Source organism: Monodon monoceros, unplaced genomic scaffold (genome assembly GCF_005190385.1).
Source record: "Monodon monoceros isolate NGI ecotype Baffin Bay Population unplaced genomic scaffold, NGI_Narwhal_1 Super_Scaffold_4, whole genome shotgun sequence".
Taxonomy (NCBI): Eukaryota; Metazoa; Chordata; class Mammalia; order Artiodactyla; family Monodontidae; genus Monodon; species Monodon monoceros.
In genome coordinates, this window is record NW_021703781.1 from 51138542 (window position 1) to 51160379 (window position 21838).

The 21838-nt window shown below is 41.2% G+C and overlaps 1 protein-coding gene across 4 annotated transcripts in view; it reads right to left on the reverse strand.

The window, feature by feature from the left end:
* The window catches only part of BLNK (B cell linker), an 81377-nt gene that overhangs the window by 43003 nt on the left and 16536 nt on the right, over window positions 1-21838 (reverse strand). For 2 of the 4 annotated variants that reach the window (XM_029245502.1, XM_029245503.1), the window contains exons 2-4: window positions 15490-15555; window positions 11247-11296; window positions 732-772 (exon numbers count right to left, since the gene is read on the reverse strand). In XM_029245502.1, coding sequence (XP_029101335.1) covers window positions 732-772; window positions 11247-11296; window positions 15490-15555 — 157 coding nt within the window. Of the gene's footprint in view, window positions 1-731; window positions 773-11246; window positions 11297-11442; window positions 11929-13368; window positions 13388-15489; window positions 15556-21838 lie in introns of those variants that run through there. The other 2 variants (XM_029245505.1, XM_029245504.1) reach the window with 2 other exon arrangements.

Sequence of the window (21838 nt, forward strand, 5' to 3'; positions counted from 1 at the left end):
TGACACACCACTCCAATGTCATCATGGTCAGGGAGAGCCCTCTCCATCTGTGGCCCCCAGAGTCCATTCATATCTTCTTGGTCACAGCAAGCCCCTTGAGTTTTAAAAGTCTGCTTCTGAGATCTGAGAGCCTGGGTTTGAATTTTGGAATTGCAAGTTACTTAAACTCTCCATGTCTTGGTTTCTTCACCTGTAAAATGGGCAGGGCTGATGTCCAAACTGTTTAAAAACAAATCCAGCCCAGGTACTGACCATGACCTTAAGGAGTGTCCTGGAGACTCCCCGATGTGCCAAGCATTCACTCTTTAGTTTGTTTAGGGCTCCTGGCAGGGACCAAGCAGTGATGGGGCACTGCAGAATTCAGGGCAGAGGCATTTGCCAACTGATTTGGAAATATTCAAGCATTTTAACATCTGTTTTGGCTGTGCTGGTGAATACTCTGAATACCAGCAGAAAATGGGGATAAGAATGCCTACTCATAGGGCTGTCATGAGGATTACATGAGGGAATAAGTATGAAGCTCCTAGCCTGGCACACGATGGTGCTTGCTCAAGTCAGCCGTTGTGAGGTTATTGCTGCCCTGCCTATAGGTGGCCCTTCCAGCCCAGCCATCTCCCCTCCGTGATAGGCAGCTGACCACCAGCGTGTCATTCAGAAACAAGTCTTTATAAAGGCCTCCCAGGGGCCCTGGTGGAAATGATACCCTTCTAGTCCCAGGAACAAATACTTACAAAGTCATCTGACCACTGCTCCTCTTCGTCAGCTGGCCTCTCTGAAATGGCATGTGGGAAGCAGAATGCACAAACATAAGTCTCAGCTGACCAGCTCCACCCTGTCCACAAGCACCCCGAACCTGCCTTCTCTGCCTTTGAGCCACCTGCTCCTATCTACTAGGCCTTGAATGGTTATTACAGTCATCTCATGTTCATTCCTTTCAAATCCTTTTTTTGTTTCTTTTTTTAAAGTCAGTTCTCAGAGGGAAGTTTATAGCTATACAAGCCTACCTCAAGAAACAAGAAAAATCTCAAATAAACAATCTAAACTTACACCTAAAGGAGCTAGAGAAAGAAGAACAAACAAAACCCAAAGTTAGCAGAAGGAAAGAAATCATAAATATCAGAGCAGAAATAAATGAAATAGAAACAAAGAAAACAATAGCAAAGATCAATAAAACTAAAAGCTGGTTCTTTGAGGAGATAAACAAAATTGATAAACCATTAACCAGACTCATCAAGAAAAAGAGGGAGAAGACTCAAATCAATAAAATTAGAAATGAAAAAGGAGAAGTTACAACAGACACCGCAGAAATACAAAGCATCCTAAGAGACTACTACAAGCAACTCTATGCCAATCAAATGGACAACCTGGAAGAAATGGACAAATTCTTAGAAAGGTATAACCTCCCAAGACTGAACCAGGAAGAAATAGAAAATATGAACAGACCAATCACAAGTAATGAAATTGAAACTGTGATTAAAAGTCTTCCCACAAACAAAAGTACAGGACCAGATGGCTTCACAGGTGAATTCTATCAAACGTTTAGAAAAGAGCTAACACCCATCCTTCTCAAACTCTTCCAAAAAATTACGGAGGAAGGAACACACCCAAACTCATTCTATGAAGCCACCATCACCCTGATACCAAAACCAGACAAAGATACTACAAAAAAAGAAAATTACAGACCAATATCACTGATGAATATAGACGCAAAAAATCCTCAACAAAATACTAGCAAACAGAATCCAACAACACATTAAAAGGATCACACACCATGATCAAGTGGGATTTATCCCAGGGATGCAAGAATTCTTCAATATATGCAAATCAATCAATGTGATACACCATATTAACAAACTGAAGAATAAAAACCATATGATCATCTCAATAGATGCAGAAAAAGCTTTTGGCAAAATTCAACACCCATTTATGATAAAAACTCTCCAGAAAGTGGGCAGAGAGGGAAACTACTTCAACATAATAAAGGCCATATATGACAAACTCACAGCAAACATCATTCTCAATGGTGAAAAACTGAAACCATTTCCTCTAAGATCAGGAACCAGACAAGGATGTCCACTCTCACCACTATTATTCAACATAGTTTTGGAAATCCTAGCCACGGCAATCAGAGAAGAAAAAGAAATAAAAGGAATACAAATTGGAAAAGAAGAAGTAAAGCTGCCACTGTTTGCAGATGACATGATACTATACATAGAGAATCCTAAAGATGCCACCAGAAAACTGCTAGAGCTAATCAATGAATTTGGTAAAGTTGCCCGATACAAAATTAATGCACAGAAATCTCTTGCATTCCTATACACTAATGATGAAAAATCTGAAAGAGAAATTAAGGAAACACTCCCATCTACCACTGCAACAAAAAGAATAAAATACCTAGGAATAAACCTACCTAGGGAGACAAAACACCTGTATGCAGAAAACTGTAAGACACTGATGAAAGAAATTAAAGATGATACCAGCAGATGGAGAGACATACCATGTTCTTGGATTGGAAGAATCAATATTGTGAAAATGACTATACTACACAAAGCAATCTACAGATTCAATGCAATCCCTATCAAATTACCAATGGCATTTTTACAGAACTAGAACAAAAAATCTTAAAATTTGTATGGAGACACAAAAGACCCCAAATAGCCAAAGCAGTCTTGAGGGAAAAAAATGGAGCTGGAGGAATCAGACTCCCTTACTTCAGACTACACTGCAAAGCTACAGTAATCAAGACAATATGGTAGTGGCACAAAAACAGAAATACAGATCAATGGAACAGGATAGAAAGCCCAGAGATAAACCCACACACCTATGGTCAACTAATCTGTGACAAAGGAGGCAAGGATATACAATGGAGAAAAGACAGTCTCTTCAATAAGTGGTGCTGGGAAAACTGGACAGCTACATGTAAAAGAATGAAATTAGAACACTCCCTAGCACCATACACAAAAATAAACTCAAAATGGATTTGAGACCGAAATGTAAGACCAGACACTGTAAAACTCTTAGAGGAAAACATAGGAAGAACACTCTTTGACATAAATCACAGCAAGATCTTTTTTGATCCACCTCCTAGAGTAATGGAAATAAAAACAAAAATAAACAAATGGGACCTAATGAAACTTAAAAGCTTTTGCACAACAAAGGAAACTATAAACAAGACGAAAAGACAACCCTCAGAATTGGAGAAATATTTGGAAATGAATCAACAGATAAATGATTAGTCTCCAAAATATATAAACAGCTCATGCAGCTCAATATTAAAAAAACAAACAACCCAATCCAAAGATGGGCAGAAGACCTAAATAGACAGTTCTCCAAAGAAGACATACAGATGGCCAAGAAGCACATGAAAAGCTGCTCAACATCACTAGTTATTAGAGAGATGCAAATCAGAACTACAATGAGGTATCACCTCACACCCGTTAGAATGGGCATCATCAGAAAATCTACAAACAACAAATGCTGGAGAGGGTGTGGAGAAAAGGGAACCCTCTTTCACATTTGGTGGGAATGTAAATTGATACAGCCACTATGGAGAACAGTATGGAGGTTCCTTAAAGAACTAAAAATAGAATTACCATATGATCCAGCAATCCCACTACTGGGCATATACCCAGAGAAAACCATAATTCAAAAAGACACATGCACCCCAATGTTCATTGCAGCACTATCAACAATAGCCAGGTGATGGAAGCAACCTAAATGCCCATCGACAGACAAATGGATAAAGAAGTTGTGGTACATGTATACAATGGAATATTACTCAGGCATGAAAAGGAACGACACTGGGTCATTTGTTGAGACATGGATGGGTCTAGAGACTGTCATACAGAATGAAGTAAGTCAGAAAGAGAAAAACAAGTATCTATTAACACATATATGTGGAACCTAGAAAATGGTACAGATGAACTGGTTTGCAGAGCAGAAATTGAGACACAGATGTAGAGGACAAACGTATGGACACCAAGGGCAGAAAGTGGTGGGGGTGGTGTGGTGGTGTGATGAATTGGGAGATTGGGATTGACACGTATACACTGATGTATGTAAAATGGTTGACTAATAAGAAAAAGAATTTTGAAAAAAATAATATAAAATAAAATAGTCAGTTCTCAATGTGTTAAGAAAAGTCTCACTGGGGCAGAGAAATGGTGCATCTGACCCTTATATGTCTTTGTCAAGGGACATTTTTGGGACCTGGGAGTAGCAATCCATACTGTGCTGCTTCCAAGGATTTCTTTGAGTCAATATGTGGATGGTGTAATAGGAAGAGCACTGGACAGGGAGTCAGATAGACCTAAATTCTCATCCAGGATCTGTTTCTAACTAGTTGGAGAGTAGGCAAGAATATCTAACATCTCTCGGCCTCAATTTTCCAGATCTATAAAATAAAATTCCAGATCTCTAAAAGAGAGTAACTTCTATGATTCTCTGTGGCTCAAATGTTGACTTTCTTGTAAAAAAATTTTTTTTCTGGTGCTTTACTCCATGCCAGGCAATATTATCAGAGCTTTGTACTCACTTAGCTCTCTCAAAAATTTTATGAGGAAACTGAGGACTAGAGAAAATAGATCATTTGCCGAAGGTCATATAGTAAATGGTAAAACCAAGGGTTGAGCCCTGGAAGTTGATTGACTTCCAAGTGCATGCTCTGAACCCCAGCGTCATGCTGCCTCATTGTCCTTGGGCTCCAGGGCGCAGGCACTGTCTTAGGCTCCACAGGGTGTATAAAAATGGATGTGACAGGTCTTAAGTAGCTTATGATCTTGAAGAATAAAATAGGTCTGGATTATGACAGTCAAGGAGACTATTAGACCCCTTTCCCACCAAAACACGTTTAGAGTATGAGAAGCTTAGCGTCCATCCCATCACATAAACTGACCTTAGAGTCTAAATACAATTCACTCAATGAGACACAGGTTCAGATGGCAGAGTGGCTCTGATGACTGCACCATAAAGCATCCCATCTTCCCTCCCACCCCACTGAGCAGCCACGGCTAGAAGGCCTGGTGGATGGTCCCTGAATCCCCCAGAACCTCAGTGGAAGCTTTTCTTGCCATTTCTATCCCCTGCCACAGCAGACCACTGACTCCAGAACCAGGGGGAGTCCACAGAGGCACAAGGAAAAGAATTATGGAGCTGAAGCACGGCCAGAAGGAAGTCTTTGGATCAAGGTGGCCAGATTTTAAGCAGCGGCATCAACAGCACCCTCTCTCGGAAAAGCATGATAGGCTCTAAGAAGGAGCTTCATTCTACAAGTCAAACGTGAGGCAAACTTTGACATTAACAGAAAATAATTCTTATGAAATTATTCGCTGGGTTGACTTATACCAAATTATAGTGTATTCTGATCATTAGGTTTGCCAAGAAACTCTAGAAGAATAGGTGAACAAGTCCTCTTCCCAATATGCCAATACTGGAACAGTGGGGGAATAAATTTCTAATACCTTAAGTCTGGGGATAACTGAAGGTCAAAACGTAAGGGCGCAAGATGTTTTTGTTTCAATCATTTACAGTAGAAACCTTTATAAAATGCTTTTATAAGACACACTTCCCTGCCTTGGTTCACTCCTGTTCTCAGTCAGGCAGGGTCCCTTTCTGATTAGCTACTGGTGAAAGCAGTTGCAGGCATCATCTAACTAGTTTTCCTGTCTCCATTATCCTTCCTCTTCAATCCATCCTTCCGACCGTTTCTGGCTATTTTCTTAAAATAAAGTTTGGATCATGCTGTTCCTTTCCTCAAGAATCATCAGTGGCTCCCTGTGGAATAAAGTCAAGCTTCTGTATCAACACATTCAAACACCTGAACCTGCTGTCGCTCCATCGGCTCCTCTTGCAGCCGGATCTTCCTTGTTCACGTCTAGTAATACCAGACAGCTGGTTCATCCAGCCTGCACTTTTGATAGTTCTCTGCTCTGCTAGTGCTGCTCTCCCAGCCCATCTTCCTTCTTCCATGGAAATCCCTGTCATCCCTCCTCCATAAGGTCTTTCCCAGTCCCTCTGCTCATAACCCATCAACTTCTTTCTCTGAGCCCTCGTAGATGCTGCTGGCCCCTTGTGGCATGTACTTCATTCTGCCCTGTGCTATGATTAAGTTGTTTGTGTCTCTCTGTACTGAAAAGCAAGACCTATTTAATTTATCTTTGGGTCTGGATGGCATTTTGCATTTGTAGTTCTGCATTAATAAAAGCATAAACTGATAAATGTGTTGAATGGGTGACAATGAGGAAAATAATAATAGATTCCATCATTGAATACCTCCTATGTGCTGGGTGCTAGGGGAAGTGTTATAAGTGTATTTCTTCATTTATCCTCAAAGCAGTACTATGTGGTAGGTGCCATTATTATCTCTGTTTTACAATCGAGGAAACTGGGGCTAAGGCAAATGTGTCTGAGGCACATGGCTGGTGAGTATGGGGGCTGGATTGGAGGCCAGGCTGTGTTGGCTCCTGCAGCTGAAATCTCATGTGAACCACCTGGCCCTCCACTGAGCATTCAGATAAAACCAAGGAGAAACAGAAAGCTCTGCTTCTATGGTGGGCATTTACCCAGCAATCCCTGTCTAAGTATCTTTCTTTGCCCTGACGTCTCCCCGCTTTATCATTGCTCCAATCTCTTCCCTGAACGTTATCAGTGGTGGGAGGAGAAGGTGGACCCCCTGGGGACATGACAACAGCCCCTGGCTGTCAGAGCCCTAGGGTACAAGGAGAGAGGCCTTGTTCAGTTCTGACCTCTCAGGGGCTTGCAGAGTGACGAGTGGGGCTTCTGCAGTGACCCCAGAAGACTCTGGGGGCACCACGACTGATCTCCCCTCCCCACCCTCCCTCTCCAGCCAGACCTTAGACTCAAAGATAGAGAAGGCTGTTCAACTCTGAAAGTTCAACAAACAGGTGTTAATGTCAGAGGCTCTGGGGCTTTCAGAATAGTAAATAAGAAATGCCCCAGAAAAGTGTAGCCATCCCAGCTTGGGTCAAAGGGAGGAAAAATGGAAGCCTGGGGTGGGTCTTCTTTTTAGTGGCTGCAGTAACCTTGGACAGGTTACTTAATGTTCCTGAAACACATTTTCCTCATTTGTGAAACTGAGATAGTCATTTCTATATAATGTGCTAATGGGAGATTAAATGAGCTAATGTCTGTAAAGAGCTTAGCATAATGCCCAGGACAGAGTAAACACCAATATGTTTTGGATATCTTCCTTTCCCACAACAATGCCAGCTGCACAGGAGTAAAACAGTTTGCTCAGTGGACCGTGAGCTCCCTGTGAGCAATGTTCCCTCCTCAGAGACCAAGTAGGGTTGTGAGGTCTGAAGTGAAAGCAACAGGCTGCACACTGGCCTGACCTGCATCTGTAGGAGGTCCAGGCTTCCATTCTTTGTATAGTTCAAGCTTTGTCCTTACACACTCCACTAGAGGGACTGTGGTTACTCTTTTGCTGACCTCTGGGGGGCGCTGGCTCTTTCTATCCTCTGCTCTCTGAAGGTCAGCATCACCAAGGTCAACACACTCTCCAACTTGGCTTAAAGGGTTTGGGAAGCCATTTGTTTCCGGAACTGGAAAGAGGACATAATTCCAGCATCCAGCTGAAACAGGTGGGGCTGTTTCAGAAGCCTTGGGTGGATCAAATCTGCACAGACCTCCAGGGAGCACTTGATAGGCTTCCTGGGCTCAGGAGGTCTGGTGGGCTAAGGTCTCCAAGCACTGGGGCCTCCAAGATCCTTGAAGATGCTATAGGTTCAGGAGGAACTGTCAGGGTTGGTTTCTGAGGCCCCAGGCTTGCAGCTGCGCAGGGACCCCAAGGCTCAGGGAAAGTAGCTGGAAATGCTCCTGGGACATGAGTTGGGGGGGCAGGGATTGGCAAAGGGGGTACTAACTGCAGGTGATGATGGTGGTTTTGCCAAAAGGACCTTTTCCAGGGATTGAGTGTAAGAGCAGGGAGATTAAGCAAGGCCGTATAGGCCTGGTGAAACAATAGGATGAATTTTAGAGATTCTGAAACTTCAACAGATTTGTCTTTCAGTTCAGGAGAATCAATAAGGATAGAGTTGGTGGTTTATAGCAGGGTTTGTCAAATTTAATATACATTCAAATCCTCTGGAGTTCTTCTTAAAATGCAAATTCTGATCCAGTAGTTCTAGGGTGGAGCAGAGATTTTGCATTTCTAACAAGCTCCCAGGTGATGCTGTTGCTGCCAGGCTAGGAATTACACTTTGAGTAGCAAAGATTTAGAAGACCTGACTGGGCCAGGTTTCTGTGTTCCAAGAGAGATTAAGTACAAATGTATTGATATCAAGACTATTTGGGGGATTTCAGGGAAGAGAGCAGGTGTCTGAAGTCAAGAAAGGGAACTTCTGAGCATCAAGGAGATTGGAAGAGGCAAAGTTCTAAAGCCAGGGAAGGTTAGGAGAGACTTGCTTCATCAGTGGGCCCTGGGCTCCCAGGACTTGTGTTTCTGCCAGAGTGTTGAGTATTTGCTTTGGCGGGAACCTAACAGGTCTTCTGGTTCAGCCCTGCGTGATCTAGAAAAGGAGAAAAGAGTGAGTTGTCCAAAGTTACACAGCCATTTAGTGGCTAGGCATTGAAGGACCTTGTATGCAGGCTCGGTAGTTTGCAGTTCTTCTTGTTGATGATGTAGAGCCGTGAAAATATTTAAGCAAAGGTATTTCAGAACAGTTCTCTGGTGGAGGTTGAGAGGACCCCGTGGAATTAGGAATTCAGGAGACTACTTAGAGGCTTTTGTTCTAGGACAAGCAAGAGATGACCAGGGTCTGAGCTGTAGCCATGTACATAGAGAGGGGCAAAAATATTTGAGAGACACTTAAAAGAGAGAATTAATAAGTTTTAGAGATTAATTTTTTTTGTAGAGGTTGAAGGAAGAGGAGGAATCAAGGATGATCTCCAGTGTGTGTGGGTTAGGCCAAAGGGTGAATAAATCATGAATGCTCCCTGTCTTCTGCCCAAGTAAAAAGTAGAGGAAAAGAAGGGGCCTGGGTGAGGGCATGAGCAAGGAGACAGTTGAGTATGAGGAGGCCAGACATCCATCCTGAAGTCAGATAGATCGAATTGCCTCTGAGCACCTAATGTTTGTATCCAGCATCTCCAGTGCTGCTGGGTCATCTACAAAGTGACAAACGTTCCTCCTAATTCCCCAGGATTCAAATTGAATGTCACCGTCTCAGAGAGACCTTCCCTGACTGCTTACATTGTTCCCTTACCCCATACTGATTCCCTATCACTGCATCTGCCATGTTCCTTCACAGCAGTTACCATGTTTGGTAATTTGTATTTACCTGTTTATGTTCTGATTTATTATGTGACTCCCCACTAGTCATTAGGCACTTTAAGGTTGAAGACTATATTTTGTTCCTTATTATATATCTAGCACAGTGAGTGTCAAACAGGACACTCGTGTAATATTTGTTGAGTGAATCAAAGACTGTGTGGTATGGCTGAAGCACCTGGAGATGTTTATTCTAGAGAAGAAGCCATTCGAAGGACCTCACTTCTTAATTCTATCCTTGAAGTTTCACAGAACAACTCTGTTTCCCCTTTTTTTAATATTTAAAAACTTGCACTGTGTGGCCACCCGGAGAGACTTAGGAAGCCACAGGAAATGGATCGCATCTTCATCACTCCAGGGTTGTCTCTCCGTGACTGGACCAGACAGGCTTGGGAGGTCATCACAGGAGGTGTCCAAGTGGAAAGTGGGCCTTGTGTGTGGTGCATGGGGGGGGTATCTTTAAGCATTGGATTGGATGTTAGATCATATGACCTCTGGGGTCCCTTTAAAACCTGAGACTCCATGATTCCATATTTTCTGATCAGACCTTTGGGTACCTAACAGGTTCAGTCTGCTTTGATTTCTTTTCTTTTTTAGAACTTGGAGGGAAAATGTATTTGTTCCTTTAACTTTTCTTTTTTTTTTTGGCTGCACCGCTCGGCTTGTGGGGTATTAGTTCCCCAACCAGGGATTGAACCCGGGCCCTCCACCAGGGAATTCCCTCATTTGCTTTTGATTAAGTAGATTTTAGACAAGATTGGGTGTGTTCAGGGTGATATGGCCATAGACAAATTAGGTAGATTTTAAAAGTCAGGACGGGGTGTTTATTCTTTAGCTCCAAATTGCAAAGGAATCCCCTAATCAACTGTCTAGGCTTGCTGACTGATTGGCAATGTGAGGTCAATAAATACTGTGTGACCTAGTGAGTTCTGGAAAGTGACCAATGGGTCAGTCACCAGACTTGGTATGCTGGTCAGCATTTCTGAATGTGATAAGATTTCATCAGTGCCCAAGGGGAACTCAACTACCTGATTTAATGCTATCTTGATCAGTGGCAGAAAAAATAAAATAAAATAGTAATCATCCTTTAAGGTTGTGATTTGGTTTTAGCTGTTGCCCTATAGAGGAAGAGTCTTCATCAGTGTCTGTAGCCTTGTGGTTTTCACTGAGGGCTGTATAGATCTGTCCGTATCCAGGACATCTTTATATTTAAGCCAGTAGAAAGAGATTTTAGACTTATCCTCCCAATGCATCTGTTCTAGAAAAGGAAAGTGCGGTGGATAGTTTACTTAGCTTACTGCTGCCATAAACACTACCAATCTCAAGACTAACTCCTCTTCCCTGACGAAGTTGATCTTAGGTGGAATGGGGCTGCAGGGCTAAAACTTGGAGAGCACTGAGTAACTATGTGCTATCAGTAATTTATTCCACACCCCTTCCCCCCACCTCACTGACCCTCAAATATCTATTTTAACACTTCTTTGTCTAGGAAGCCTTCCATTCCCCACTTCCTGCACATTCTCCACCTCAGATTAGATTAGGTACTGTTGCTATGTACTTCCATAGAACTTTGTGCTTCCCCATCACGCTGAATTGTAATTGCTTTTAATATCATTTATCTTCCCTTCTAGACTATAAATTCTGTGAATATGGAGATTATGTCTATTTTATTTTCACTGTATTTCTACTAAAACCTTGTATGTGCCTGGCACATGGAAGTTGCTTAGTACATATTTGATAAATAGGTGAATGGACGTATGGATGGATGGATGGATGGATGGATAGATTGAAGGATTAGTACCTCCCCACTACAGTCAAATGCCTAATAGATTTGGTCATTCTTAAAATTAGGATGGGCTCTTTTGTTTTCAAATGAGGAGAACAGTGTTCTCTTTTCAAGAAGTAACTGTGAACGTTAGATTAGTCAAGAGTTCAAGTATCTTAGAAATACTCTTACCTGAGGCATAGTCCCTTCGCGGAACACTTGGAGGTGCTTTGACTTTCAGCCTGTAAATAGCAAATTAGACAACTGGTCAGTGAGTAGGACAACTGTTGTCAAGGTCCATGATATAAGCATGTTTAGAGATAATGGATAGATAACTAGTAGAATAATAGCTTCTTTTGGACTCATCACATTGAAAGACTAAGCGTACCGTAAACATAGCGAAGCCATTAGTCAGCGGTTTCCCACCTCTCCCCATCTCCCCGGTGCGGCTGTGACTCGACAAAAGTGAAGTTGGGAGTTGAAAGGGCTCCGAGAGGCCAGAATACGTGTAAGCGCTGAGCTCAGAGGTTCAAGGAAGGTAAATGTTGATTGGTTGATAGGAAGGGAAGAGAAGATGAACTCTATTTTAACAAATAATTTAATAAACGCTTTAAATAATAGTAAAAAATTAGCTATAATCAACAGTTTAGCTGTAGGTGGGACTGAAATTATTTTTGTACTATTGAAAAAATGCCAAATAAGTGAGCAGTGAGTGTCTCCGGGTTGGGGATTGTGACATTTAGATCAGAAGTTGAACTGTCTCAAGCACTCTCAAAACTGCTATCTTTACGCACATATAAACTGTTCTGAATATTCACAGTGCTTCCCACTCATTAAAAGGAGAAAACTAAAATTACATTTCAAATTGTATCCCAGTTTTTAGGCTTTTTGCAAGTTCTGACAACACTTTCTCTTTCATTATTTGAAATGTGTAAAGTTTACAGTAAATTATTATTTTTAATAATAGTTACCCATTTTATTTAAGAATGATTTGCTTAATGAAATTTAAAATATATATAAATAAACCTATATAAAACTCAGTAGCCTTCATATACTAAAATATTACATCTCTTTATATAAGCAGTGTATAAGGTAACCATTACATACAAAACATATTTCATTTTTGGGGAAAAAAAGCAGTACAGAAAATCACGTTTGATTACAAAAAACAAGCCTTATAAACCAGAACTGTAATGTTGCAAAACTAACAATATTTATATTTGCCTAGAAATTCTGCTTCTTGTTTCACCAAAGGCTCTCCTGTTTGTTATTTCATTTAATTCTCAGCAAGCCAGCAGGGCGAGGTCTATCATTAGACCTATGATGAGGTCCAGAGAGAGATTGTCCAAGGTGATGAAGGGGAGAAAAACAAAAACAAAAGTGTTTCTGGTGCGAGATCTGTTCATGGAACATTAAGATTTCAAAAAACACAAACCAACTATTACGTGTTATTGCCTTCCTTTCAAAAAAGAAAAGAAAGGGTATTTTAATACCCCCAAATGTGTGAAGGTCATCATCTCAGAATAAAGGACAGATTCAAGAGATTACCGTTGTTCACTGAACACCGACCAGGAATAAGAGGTGTGGTTTGGGCCTCACTGAGCAGCCGGCAGCTGCATGCCAACCCCCAACACTTCAAGGTCATTATTTTCTCGTTTGGCCATGAACCAGTGACAACTCTGTTCTGCTCTGCTGTTAGGAAACCAGTGTGCTCAACTGTGCTTCCTCCTTTCAAGGTGGCACCTGTTGCTTGGTTACGAGTGAGAGCTTAACATCGGGGCACTTAGACCCAAAGGGCCATTGACTTCACCCAGGGTAATGACTGTGGCAGCCATATTTCCCAAGCTGAGAAGAAAACATGGTTTGTCAAGTAAAAGTGCATTTAGGGATAATGGGCAGAATGAAGTAGAAATTATATGGAAAAATTTGAGCTCCATGGCTTCTGTTAAGTATGACTGGCCATGGAATAAAGAGACATTTTATACAAAGACTTCATATTATTGAAAGAATTGGTGTATTGTAAAATTGGCAACTGTGGGATAATTAATCTAGAATTGCTAGTAATTGAAACAATGACTAGCAGGGTTCTCTCATTTCAATGAGATTCTATATATATCAGAAATAAGAAATGAAAATAATCACACACCTCTCCCCATCACAGGACAGAACATGAAGACAAATTCTTCTCCTGTATGAGGTGACCACTGCCCCACAAGCAGAAGACCATTTTAACTATCTTATGGTGATCAGTTATACATATTGAAACTCGTTTACATTTTATAGCCTAAAAACACCACAAAAAGTGATTTCTTACTCTTTTTTTTAAATTTTATTTATTTTTTGGCTGCATTGGGTCTTCACTGCTGCGTGTGAGCTTTCTCTAGTTGTGGCGAACAGGGGCTACTCTTCTTTGCTGTATGCAGGCTTCTCATTGTGGTGGTTGCAAAACACAGACTCTAGGCGCGCAGGCTTCAGTAATTGCAACACACGGGCTTCAGTAGCTGCAGCACACAGGCTCTAGGGCACAGGCTCAGTAGTTGTGGCACACGGGCTTAGTTGCTCTGCGGCATGTGGGATCTTCCCAGACCAGGGCTCGAACTCGTTTCCCCTGCATTGGCAGGCAGATTCTTAACCACTGCTCCACTAGGGAAGTCCCTGATTTCTTACTCTTAAGTTTAGCAAAGACCAAAAATAAAAAAAAAAAAAAAAAAAAGATACTCTGTTCTGAAGGCACAAGGAAACGAACTTTTATCCAGTATTGGTGGTACAAAATTTTTGGACAGCAATTTGGCAATATCAAGCAAAATTTCAAGGGCACAAATCCCTCTACCCAGAAACTAGAAATTTCAGTTCAGGAATTTAGCTTTCTGGTACATTCAAAGTCTGCAAAGGATATTTATTGAAGTATTATTTGTGACAGGTAAACTAAAAGAAATGGCCACAAAATTTTGATAGATATTATCAAATTGGCCCCCAAAATGTATGTTTAAACTCCTACTCCCACTTTAAAAAATGTCCATCAATATGTAGCTGGTTAAATTAATGATAATACATTTATAGTAGACTATTAATTATCTGTTTAAAAGGTATATGGTGGGCTTCCCTGCTGGCACAGCGGTTGAGAATCTGCCTGCCAATGCAGGGTTCAAGCTCTGGTCCAGGAAGATCCCACGTACTGCGGAGCAACTAAGCCCATGCGGCACAACTTCTGAGCCTGTGCTCTAGAGCCCATGAGCCACAGTTCCTGAGCCCGCGAGCCACAACTACTGAAGCCCACGTGCCTAGAGCCCGTGCTCCGCAACAAGAGAAGCCACCGCAATGAGAAGCCCATGCACCACAACGAAGAGTAGCCCCACTCGCCATAACTAGAGAAAGCCCGTGAGCAGCATGAAGACCTAAAGCAGCCAAAAATAAATAAATAAATAAACTTAAAAAAAAAGGTGTATCGTTATTTTTACATACTAACAAAGAAAGATGTCCGTGATTTAGCATTAATTAAAACCAACAAAGCAAGTTGGTAGAATGTGTATGTGGTATGATGCCACTCATGATGAAAATGTATGTACTATATCTATGTCAATGTGTGTATGTGAGTATGTAAGCATACACATATAGATATATAAACCAAATTCACTCATGCTGTGTCCATTTCTGGGGAGTGGGTTAGGGTGGGGATAGGAGAAAGTGAGAGATTTTGACTTTGTACAATTCTGAACTCTTTGATTTTTTTTTTCCTGGTGGATCTGTATTACTTTCATAAAAACAAAAACAAAAAAGCCTTAAACAAAATCTTAACAGAATACCATTTCCCCTTTCCTCTTGACTTAGATTTTGCGTAGCAAATGCTGGTATGTACAATGTACAATTTCTATTCTCTAAAAAGCAACAAAAAGAACCTTAGGGGCTTGTGTGTGTGTCTGTGTGTGCAGGAAGGTTTAGAATTCTAACTTGCCCTCTCCAAGTGCCAATTGAAAACACCATTTTAAGGCCATAATTGAAAAAGCAGAAATCAAAATATGGAAACAGTTATGGCATCCTAAAGAAGTCAGGCTGTGTTCTTGCAACTTCTCTTTTGGACTTCTCCAAGTGTGTCCTAGTGACCCTTAGCTAAGTGGTCAGAGAAGCTGATTGTCCTGCTTCTATAAAGTTCTCTTTTGATGTTTGCCAGGCACCTTGCGTGGCATAGCTCAGCTTTCCAGCAGTGAGAGAGAAAAGCAAGGTGCCTGAGTACCACCCACTCATTCACCATGTTTCCTGAATGTGGGTCTGACCACCATGACTCTAGCCATGAGTAAGAAAGTGTCACATGCCAAAGAGGTTGCAACTCATCACTCAGGTAACAGGGAAGTTTTGTGTTCTACCACTTAGTGCAGGCTGACATAAGATGTTATTTACATAAATAAGTGCTCACATAGTGCTATGGCATCTAACTTACTTTTTGATCTTGTTCATTATTCCACCTTCATTGTTCTTCATATCATGGACCATTTTTTGAAGCTGCCTGTAAGAAATGAAATTAAACATAAAATATTAACAACTAGGTTGATTTTTTTAAAAGTCTTCTCTCCTTCTTGAGTATAAAAAAAAAAGAGAGAGAGAGAAAAACCTTACCATAAACCCCCAAATAGCATGAATTATATTGTATTTCATTAAGTTGACCATTTTCTACTTGAGCAGAGGGAAGGTGTGACTGATTCTATAAGGAGTGTGGTCACTGGACCATGCCCTGAACCGTTGAAGTCTGGGTCAGTCTCAGGCTGTAAGAGGAATTCTGATTCTCAGATCAGAACAGAATGTCTGTTCTGAGGAGACATGTGAGCTATCATAAGCCTCACTTTTTATCACTTATTGTCCTCGGAGCATCAACATTGCAAGGATGCAGCTACCTTGAAGGACACAGTATAGACAGAAATCAGCCTCAAGATTTTTTTTTCTTGGTTAACTTTACTAGGTAGAATCTGGAAAATTGCACAAATATCTGAAACTTCTGCAGAACAAAAAGTAATATGCACAAAATCGAAAGATAAATGCCATGCTGGAAGAAATATTTGCAACACATAATAATAAAAACTACATGTTTTGATTAACAAAGAAATCTTACAACTCAGTAAAAAAAAGTTTAAAAATGTGGTAGGAAAATGAGCAAAAGATGTGAATGCAGAGCTAACAGAAAAAAAATACCAGTGGCCAACAGACCAATGAAAAGTTATTTAACATCACTTATATTTAAAGAAATCTAAATGGAAACAATGAGATATCATGTTCTACCTATCAGATGGGCAAAACTTAATAAACATAATAATCCCCAGGGTTGACAAGTATATGAGAATACAGATATTCTTGGGAATATAAATTATTACAATCAATATGTGTCAAAATGTAAAACCACTATGCCTTTTGACCTGGAAATTCCACTGCTAGGAATTTACCTTATGAACATAGTCACAAACTATACAAACATTATACATATCAGCATGTTTATTCCAGAATTATGTGTAATAACCCTAATCCTTCCTGCCTTTCCCACTAAAAACACCTGGGAACTACCTAAATGCCCATTTATCATTAAAAGGGAACTAGTTAAATACACGTTGATAAAACCATAAATGGAATACCACAGACCTTAAAGAAATACATCTATATTGCTGATATGTAAAAATACTTGAGATATTAAGTTAAATGAAAATGGAGGATGAGGAGAAAGAAAAGAAAGAAGGAAAATTCAGAATATGCATATTTTTTTTGTGGGAAAAAAAGACATACATACATGTGTGCTGATATGGGCATAACTTTTTAGAAGGATATGCAAGAAGTTGTTAAATGGTTTTCAAAGCTAATTGTAATTAGAAAAGTTTCCAAATTAGAAAAAGGGTCAGAGTATAGGACCATGTTTTGTTTTCTTCATAATGATTTTCTAACTTAAAATATATCTAAATAAAATTTCACATGGTTCTGCCTTGAAAGAGTAACATATTTGAATTTACCTTCCAGGCAAGCTTTTCCTCTGTTCTGAGAAAACTATTTCATTGGGCCCTTTAGTTAATGAAATGTAAACTTGTATATAGCCATTGTTCTAGAAGAAAATGGACTTTTTCCATTAAAAAATGCAGATTTTTCTCACTTTGGGAGCTAAGCTCTCTGTTAGCTAATATGAAGAGTGGTGCATAATTAGGCTTAGCATAGGTCTAGGAAACCCCATTGATTGGAATTGGAATCTGGGAGAACTAGTCTCTTGGACTATGTATGGATTTATGACTCAGATGCTGCAAAGTTTTTCGGTGTAGGGATGGAGCAGTTGAGAGGATGAGAGGACAGCTTGTCAGAGGAGCTCCGCCTGGCCTGGCCTGTTTGCGTCCTCCACTAAGTGTTCATCTCAGGCTAACTCTCCTGTGCTGATGTTCTGCTGTAGTTGTTTCCTGAGGGCCACTGGGCATCAAGGAAATGGCGGGAGATTTATTGCATAAGTGATAGACATTCCCTCTCTCAACAACCTTGGGAAAAGGGAGATTGTCATACAAGAAGTGGGAACTTAGACTGGGGATTTGGGGGAGCTCTTTTCCCTTCTAGGTCTAATCACTGTGAGGACCTGGAGACCTGAAGAGCAGAGACAAACCTGAGGGGTTTTCAATGGTGGGGAAATGGAGGGGTGGGGAGGTAGCCCTGAACCTGAGACTGGGTCTGGGCCTCTGCGTTGAGAAGAGCCATCCACAACGCCATCAGTGGCCATTTTCAACGAGATAATTCTCTTTATTGTCCCTGAATCTTCAGTAGTATCCTGTCAGGATCTGCAGCCCAGCCTTGGTTGGGCTGTGGGGAAGAGTGTGTCCCATTGGCACGGAGCGGTGGAGTACAGAGGGAGAACAGGCTGGAGAGTGGAGTAGAAAGAGAAGAGAGACTTCTTTCAGGACATCCTTAAGACTGCATCTTGGGGAATCATTTACATAACTGGGGGACCCACTGAGGGGCCCAAGTTCAGATATGGGAAGGTCAGTGCAAGTCATAATTTGGGTAACAAAGGAAATGAGGCCACATCTTATATCGCTAGTTAGGGAGGCTGGGCATGTGTGAGAGCTCAGCAAAGCACCAGGCTCAGCGGCAGAGAGAGAAGGATGGATGAGAGAGAAGAGGACCAACTGGCCCATCAGAGACACACGGAGGGTCCTTCAAACTGGACTCTTGAGTTACCTCAGAACCATACAGTATTCTAGAATTTGTTCACGTACATCCTGTGCAAACCCCTTTCTCCTCTACTGGAGGAACTATAGAGAATCTGTGAGATAGAGGAATGAGTGAAAATGAAAAATAGGAGGTCTGGGAGTAGAGAGGAAGTGAGATTGAGAGAGAGGTTGAAATGGATTGATTGGAAAGAACTTGAATAATTTCAAGTGGAGAGCAGAGGGCACCTCTGGTTATAAGCTGACTGTAACTGAGTGGAAAGTCTTTAGCCTAAGTTAATGACTAAAGGGGTAAAAGGCCAAAATGATCCAGAGTGAAGGATCCTATCAGAGGTCTGTCAAGAGTGGGACACAGGCAGAGTAATAGGGAGCCAGAGGCTGATTTGCATACGTGACTTTGCTGTAGACGTAGACAAACAGATGTTACAAATAGTTGCAAAAAAGTTTGATGTCATTTGTTCAACTTGGTAGCTGATGCTTCTTGGCATTTCCTAATTACTTTTAATTATAGATTATTAAAATAATTATAACCTATAACTATAGTAAATCGTTGAATTTTTCTCCTCCCTCTGCGTCTCATTCACACAAATCCTGAAGTCCACAGACTGCTCAGTTACAGCTGCCAAACTTAGGTTACCTTATAAGTGTCCCCCAAACCAAGAAAATGTGGTAATGCTCTCAGCTCATTCTGTCAACTCTTCATACACTGTGTGATGCACAGCTTTTGCTGCCCTCTAGTATCTTCTGCTCCATTTTGGAGCACAGTTTTTCCTCTACCACAACTTGAAGGATATGCAATAGCAAAGAAATGTGCAACTGGACTGTTTCAGGAGAGGATGCTCTCGAGCTGAACATCAGTTGTTTCACCGTGATAAGTTGTGTGTGGGTGAAAATAGGTAAGGCATAAAAAAGCTGCACTTTGATTATTCCTTTCTGAGATATCCTTCCATGGTTGGGAGAATGAATAATAGGATCACAATGTTCTAATTTTTTAAATTGTGAAGAGACAGCCATGTGTATGTAGCAAAATAAAACAAAGGACATAGCTTATCTAGTACACATTTTAAAACAGTATTAATATGCAATTTTTAAGCAGTATGGCATTTAGGTGTTTAAAAATGGTGAGAAGGTAATATAAATAATTATATTTATTATTCCTTGTATAAACCAAATTGAATTTTATATTCTCTCCTTTGTCATTGTTTAAAATTTTTTTTTCAAGGTTTTGAGTTAATATCAACAAACTTATTTAACAACACACCGTAGTAGTGTGGCCCTGGCTGAGCCTGGATCTCAACAAATTTAGATCCCATGAGGTCCTGAGAGAGGAAAAATCATCATTTGAAAGTTACCAGCAGTTTTTTGCCTTCAAAGAAGCAGCTTACTTTAGAATCTGATAGACCCGTGGTCCTCACACCAAACTGCACCGGAATCACCTGGAGGCCCTTTGAAACCCAGAGTTTCACTCCACCCCCGGAGTTTCTGATTGGGTACATCTAGGTGGGGCTGGAGAATTTGCATTTCTAACAAGTTCCCAGGTGATGCTGACTCTACTGCTCAGAAGCCCACCCTTTGGGCTCAACTGTGATGGATCATACCTTTTCCCACTGAGGGTCTTTTAGTTGTGTCAAGTAAAGCAAATACCTGCTTGAGGAAAATTAAAATCCTTGTTAACCCCGTGCAAAGTTTCAGACAGAGAAGCTGAGTGGTTCAGTTTGGTAACCTAATTTGGACGTATTCTTTACCAGACTGTCACTTCTTTATGGGACTTGATTTTTCTCTGTGGGAATTTAGACTACCTTGTGCCTGTATATTTTTATTTTTCTTGTAGTCACACACTTTCTTCTTGAGCCACAGTTTGTAAAAGCCGCAGAGTGGAGATGAAGGGGCTACAGGAAGGATGTGCCCCTGACACTGTGCAGTAATCCAGAAGCAACTGGACCTGCCCTGAGCGGAGTGCTATGGCTGGGATTTTGCCATTCCTCATATGGTGCTCTAACACGGAATAGCATGGAATGTGGTGGCATTGGGATGAGGACACAACCATAGCCCTATCTGTGGGGGATGAGCTGTCCTTGCTGTCACTCATCCTGCGAAGACTCCAGTCCAGAAACCGGCAGTGAAGAAAATGAGGATGTGGTCGGCAGGTCTTGGGCTCTGGTACCGGGATGCTTCCTGTCTTCCTGGGGCCTCCTGGTTGCTGGTCCCTGGACTACAGGTTGAGTTGACCTCTAGTAGCATTCATTCTCGTGATGCAGAGGTGAGATGGCACTCGAAGTGGTCTCTGGCTGGGAGCAAAGCAGGGAGGACCTGAGGAAGGGTCCAGGACACTAAGCGAAGCCTTGACTAGTAGCAAATATGTGTCATTCTTTGTGTTATACTTCCCTTCTGTTATTCCTCAAACTTCAGTGAAGTCTTATTAACTCTGTTAGGACTGTGGGGAAATAAGGGATGGGTTGGTGGAAAGAGGTGGAAGGAGCCCAAGAAATCCAGATGGAACCTAGAACCTAGAACCTCTGCACCAGAGAATGGCTCCTAGAGACTGGTGAATGGATCTGGACACAAGCAAGAGCCAGAGTAGAGATGTGGGACATGCAAGCAGCCCCAGGACACTCAGAATCCCGGGGGAAGGAAGTCTGTAAAAGTGGGCTAGGGCTACTATGATTTGAATGGCAAAAGATAACCATTTTTCTTTTCTTTTCTTTTTTGGACTCACAGGTAAGTAGTGGCTGGTTACACAGGCTGTACAGTTTTTTAATTTCTGATGATTTCTGATTTAAAATGTAACATGTGCTAAGTAAAAGAATCCAATCTGAAACAACTACATACTGTATGATTCCACCTGGAATCTGGAAAAGGCAAAACCACGGAGACAGTAAAAAGATCAGAGGTTTGTTAGGAGCTCAGGAAGAGGAAAGGATTTTTAGGGAACATGGGATTTTTAGGGCAGTGAAACTATTTTGTGTGAGACTGTTAATGGCAGCTGTAAGCAATACATGTTCATTGTAGATGAACTTGGGGAGATTTCCTCCAGGCCGGAAGGTACCCCAGAATTGGGTTTTATTATTATTGTTGTTGCTGTGGGGTTTTTTTTTTTTTTTTTTGGTAGTGGCAGGGAGAGTTGACTGAGAACACTCCCCAACCTGACATGGCTGATTGGCATGGAAGGATGGATTGGTGGGATGCAGAGCTCCACTAGGGCTGGGATTGGGGTGGGGGGCACTGGGAAGGCAGCTGCACGTGGCCAGATCAGCAAAGAGTAGTCTCAAAACAGACATATTTCACTAAAAACCTTTCTAATAATTTTTATTATATACAGGACATGATTTAAAAGATGCTATCATCGGCAAGAAGTGCTTTTTTTAAAGTTTAGTAGAAAAAAATCAGAAAACATCTTGTTTTCCTTTTAGCCTCTTAGTGCACTCACAGAGGACCGTGAAAAGACAGGTTTTAGTATATTTTTTTTCACTCTGTTTTTCTAGAAAAAGTGGAATGTAAAGCAATGTTAATCTGAGAAAATCCCTATTTAATCTGGATTTAGGAATGGATTAAAGAGGGTTTCATATTCAAGCAACTCTTCACAAACAAAAAGAGCAGGCAACTCCTTCC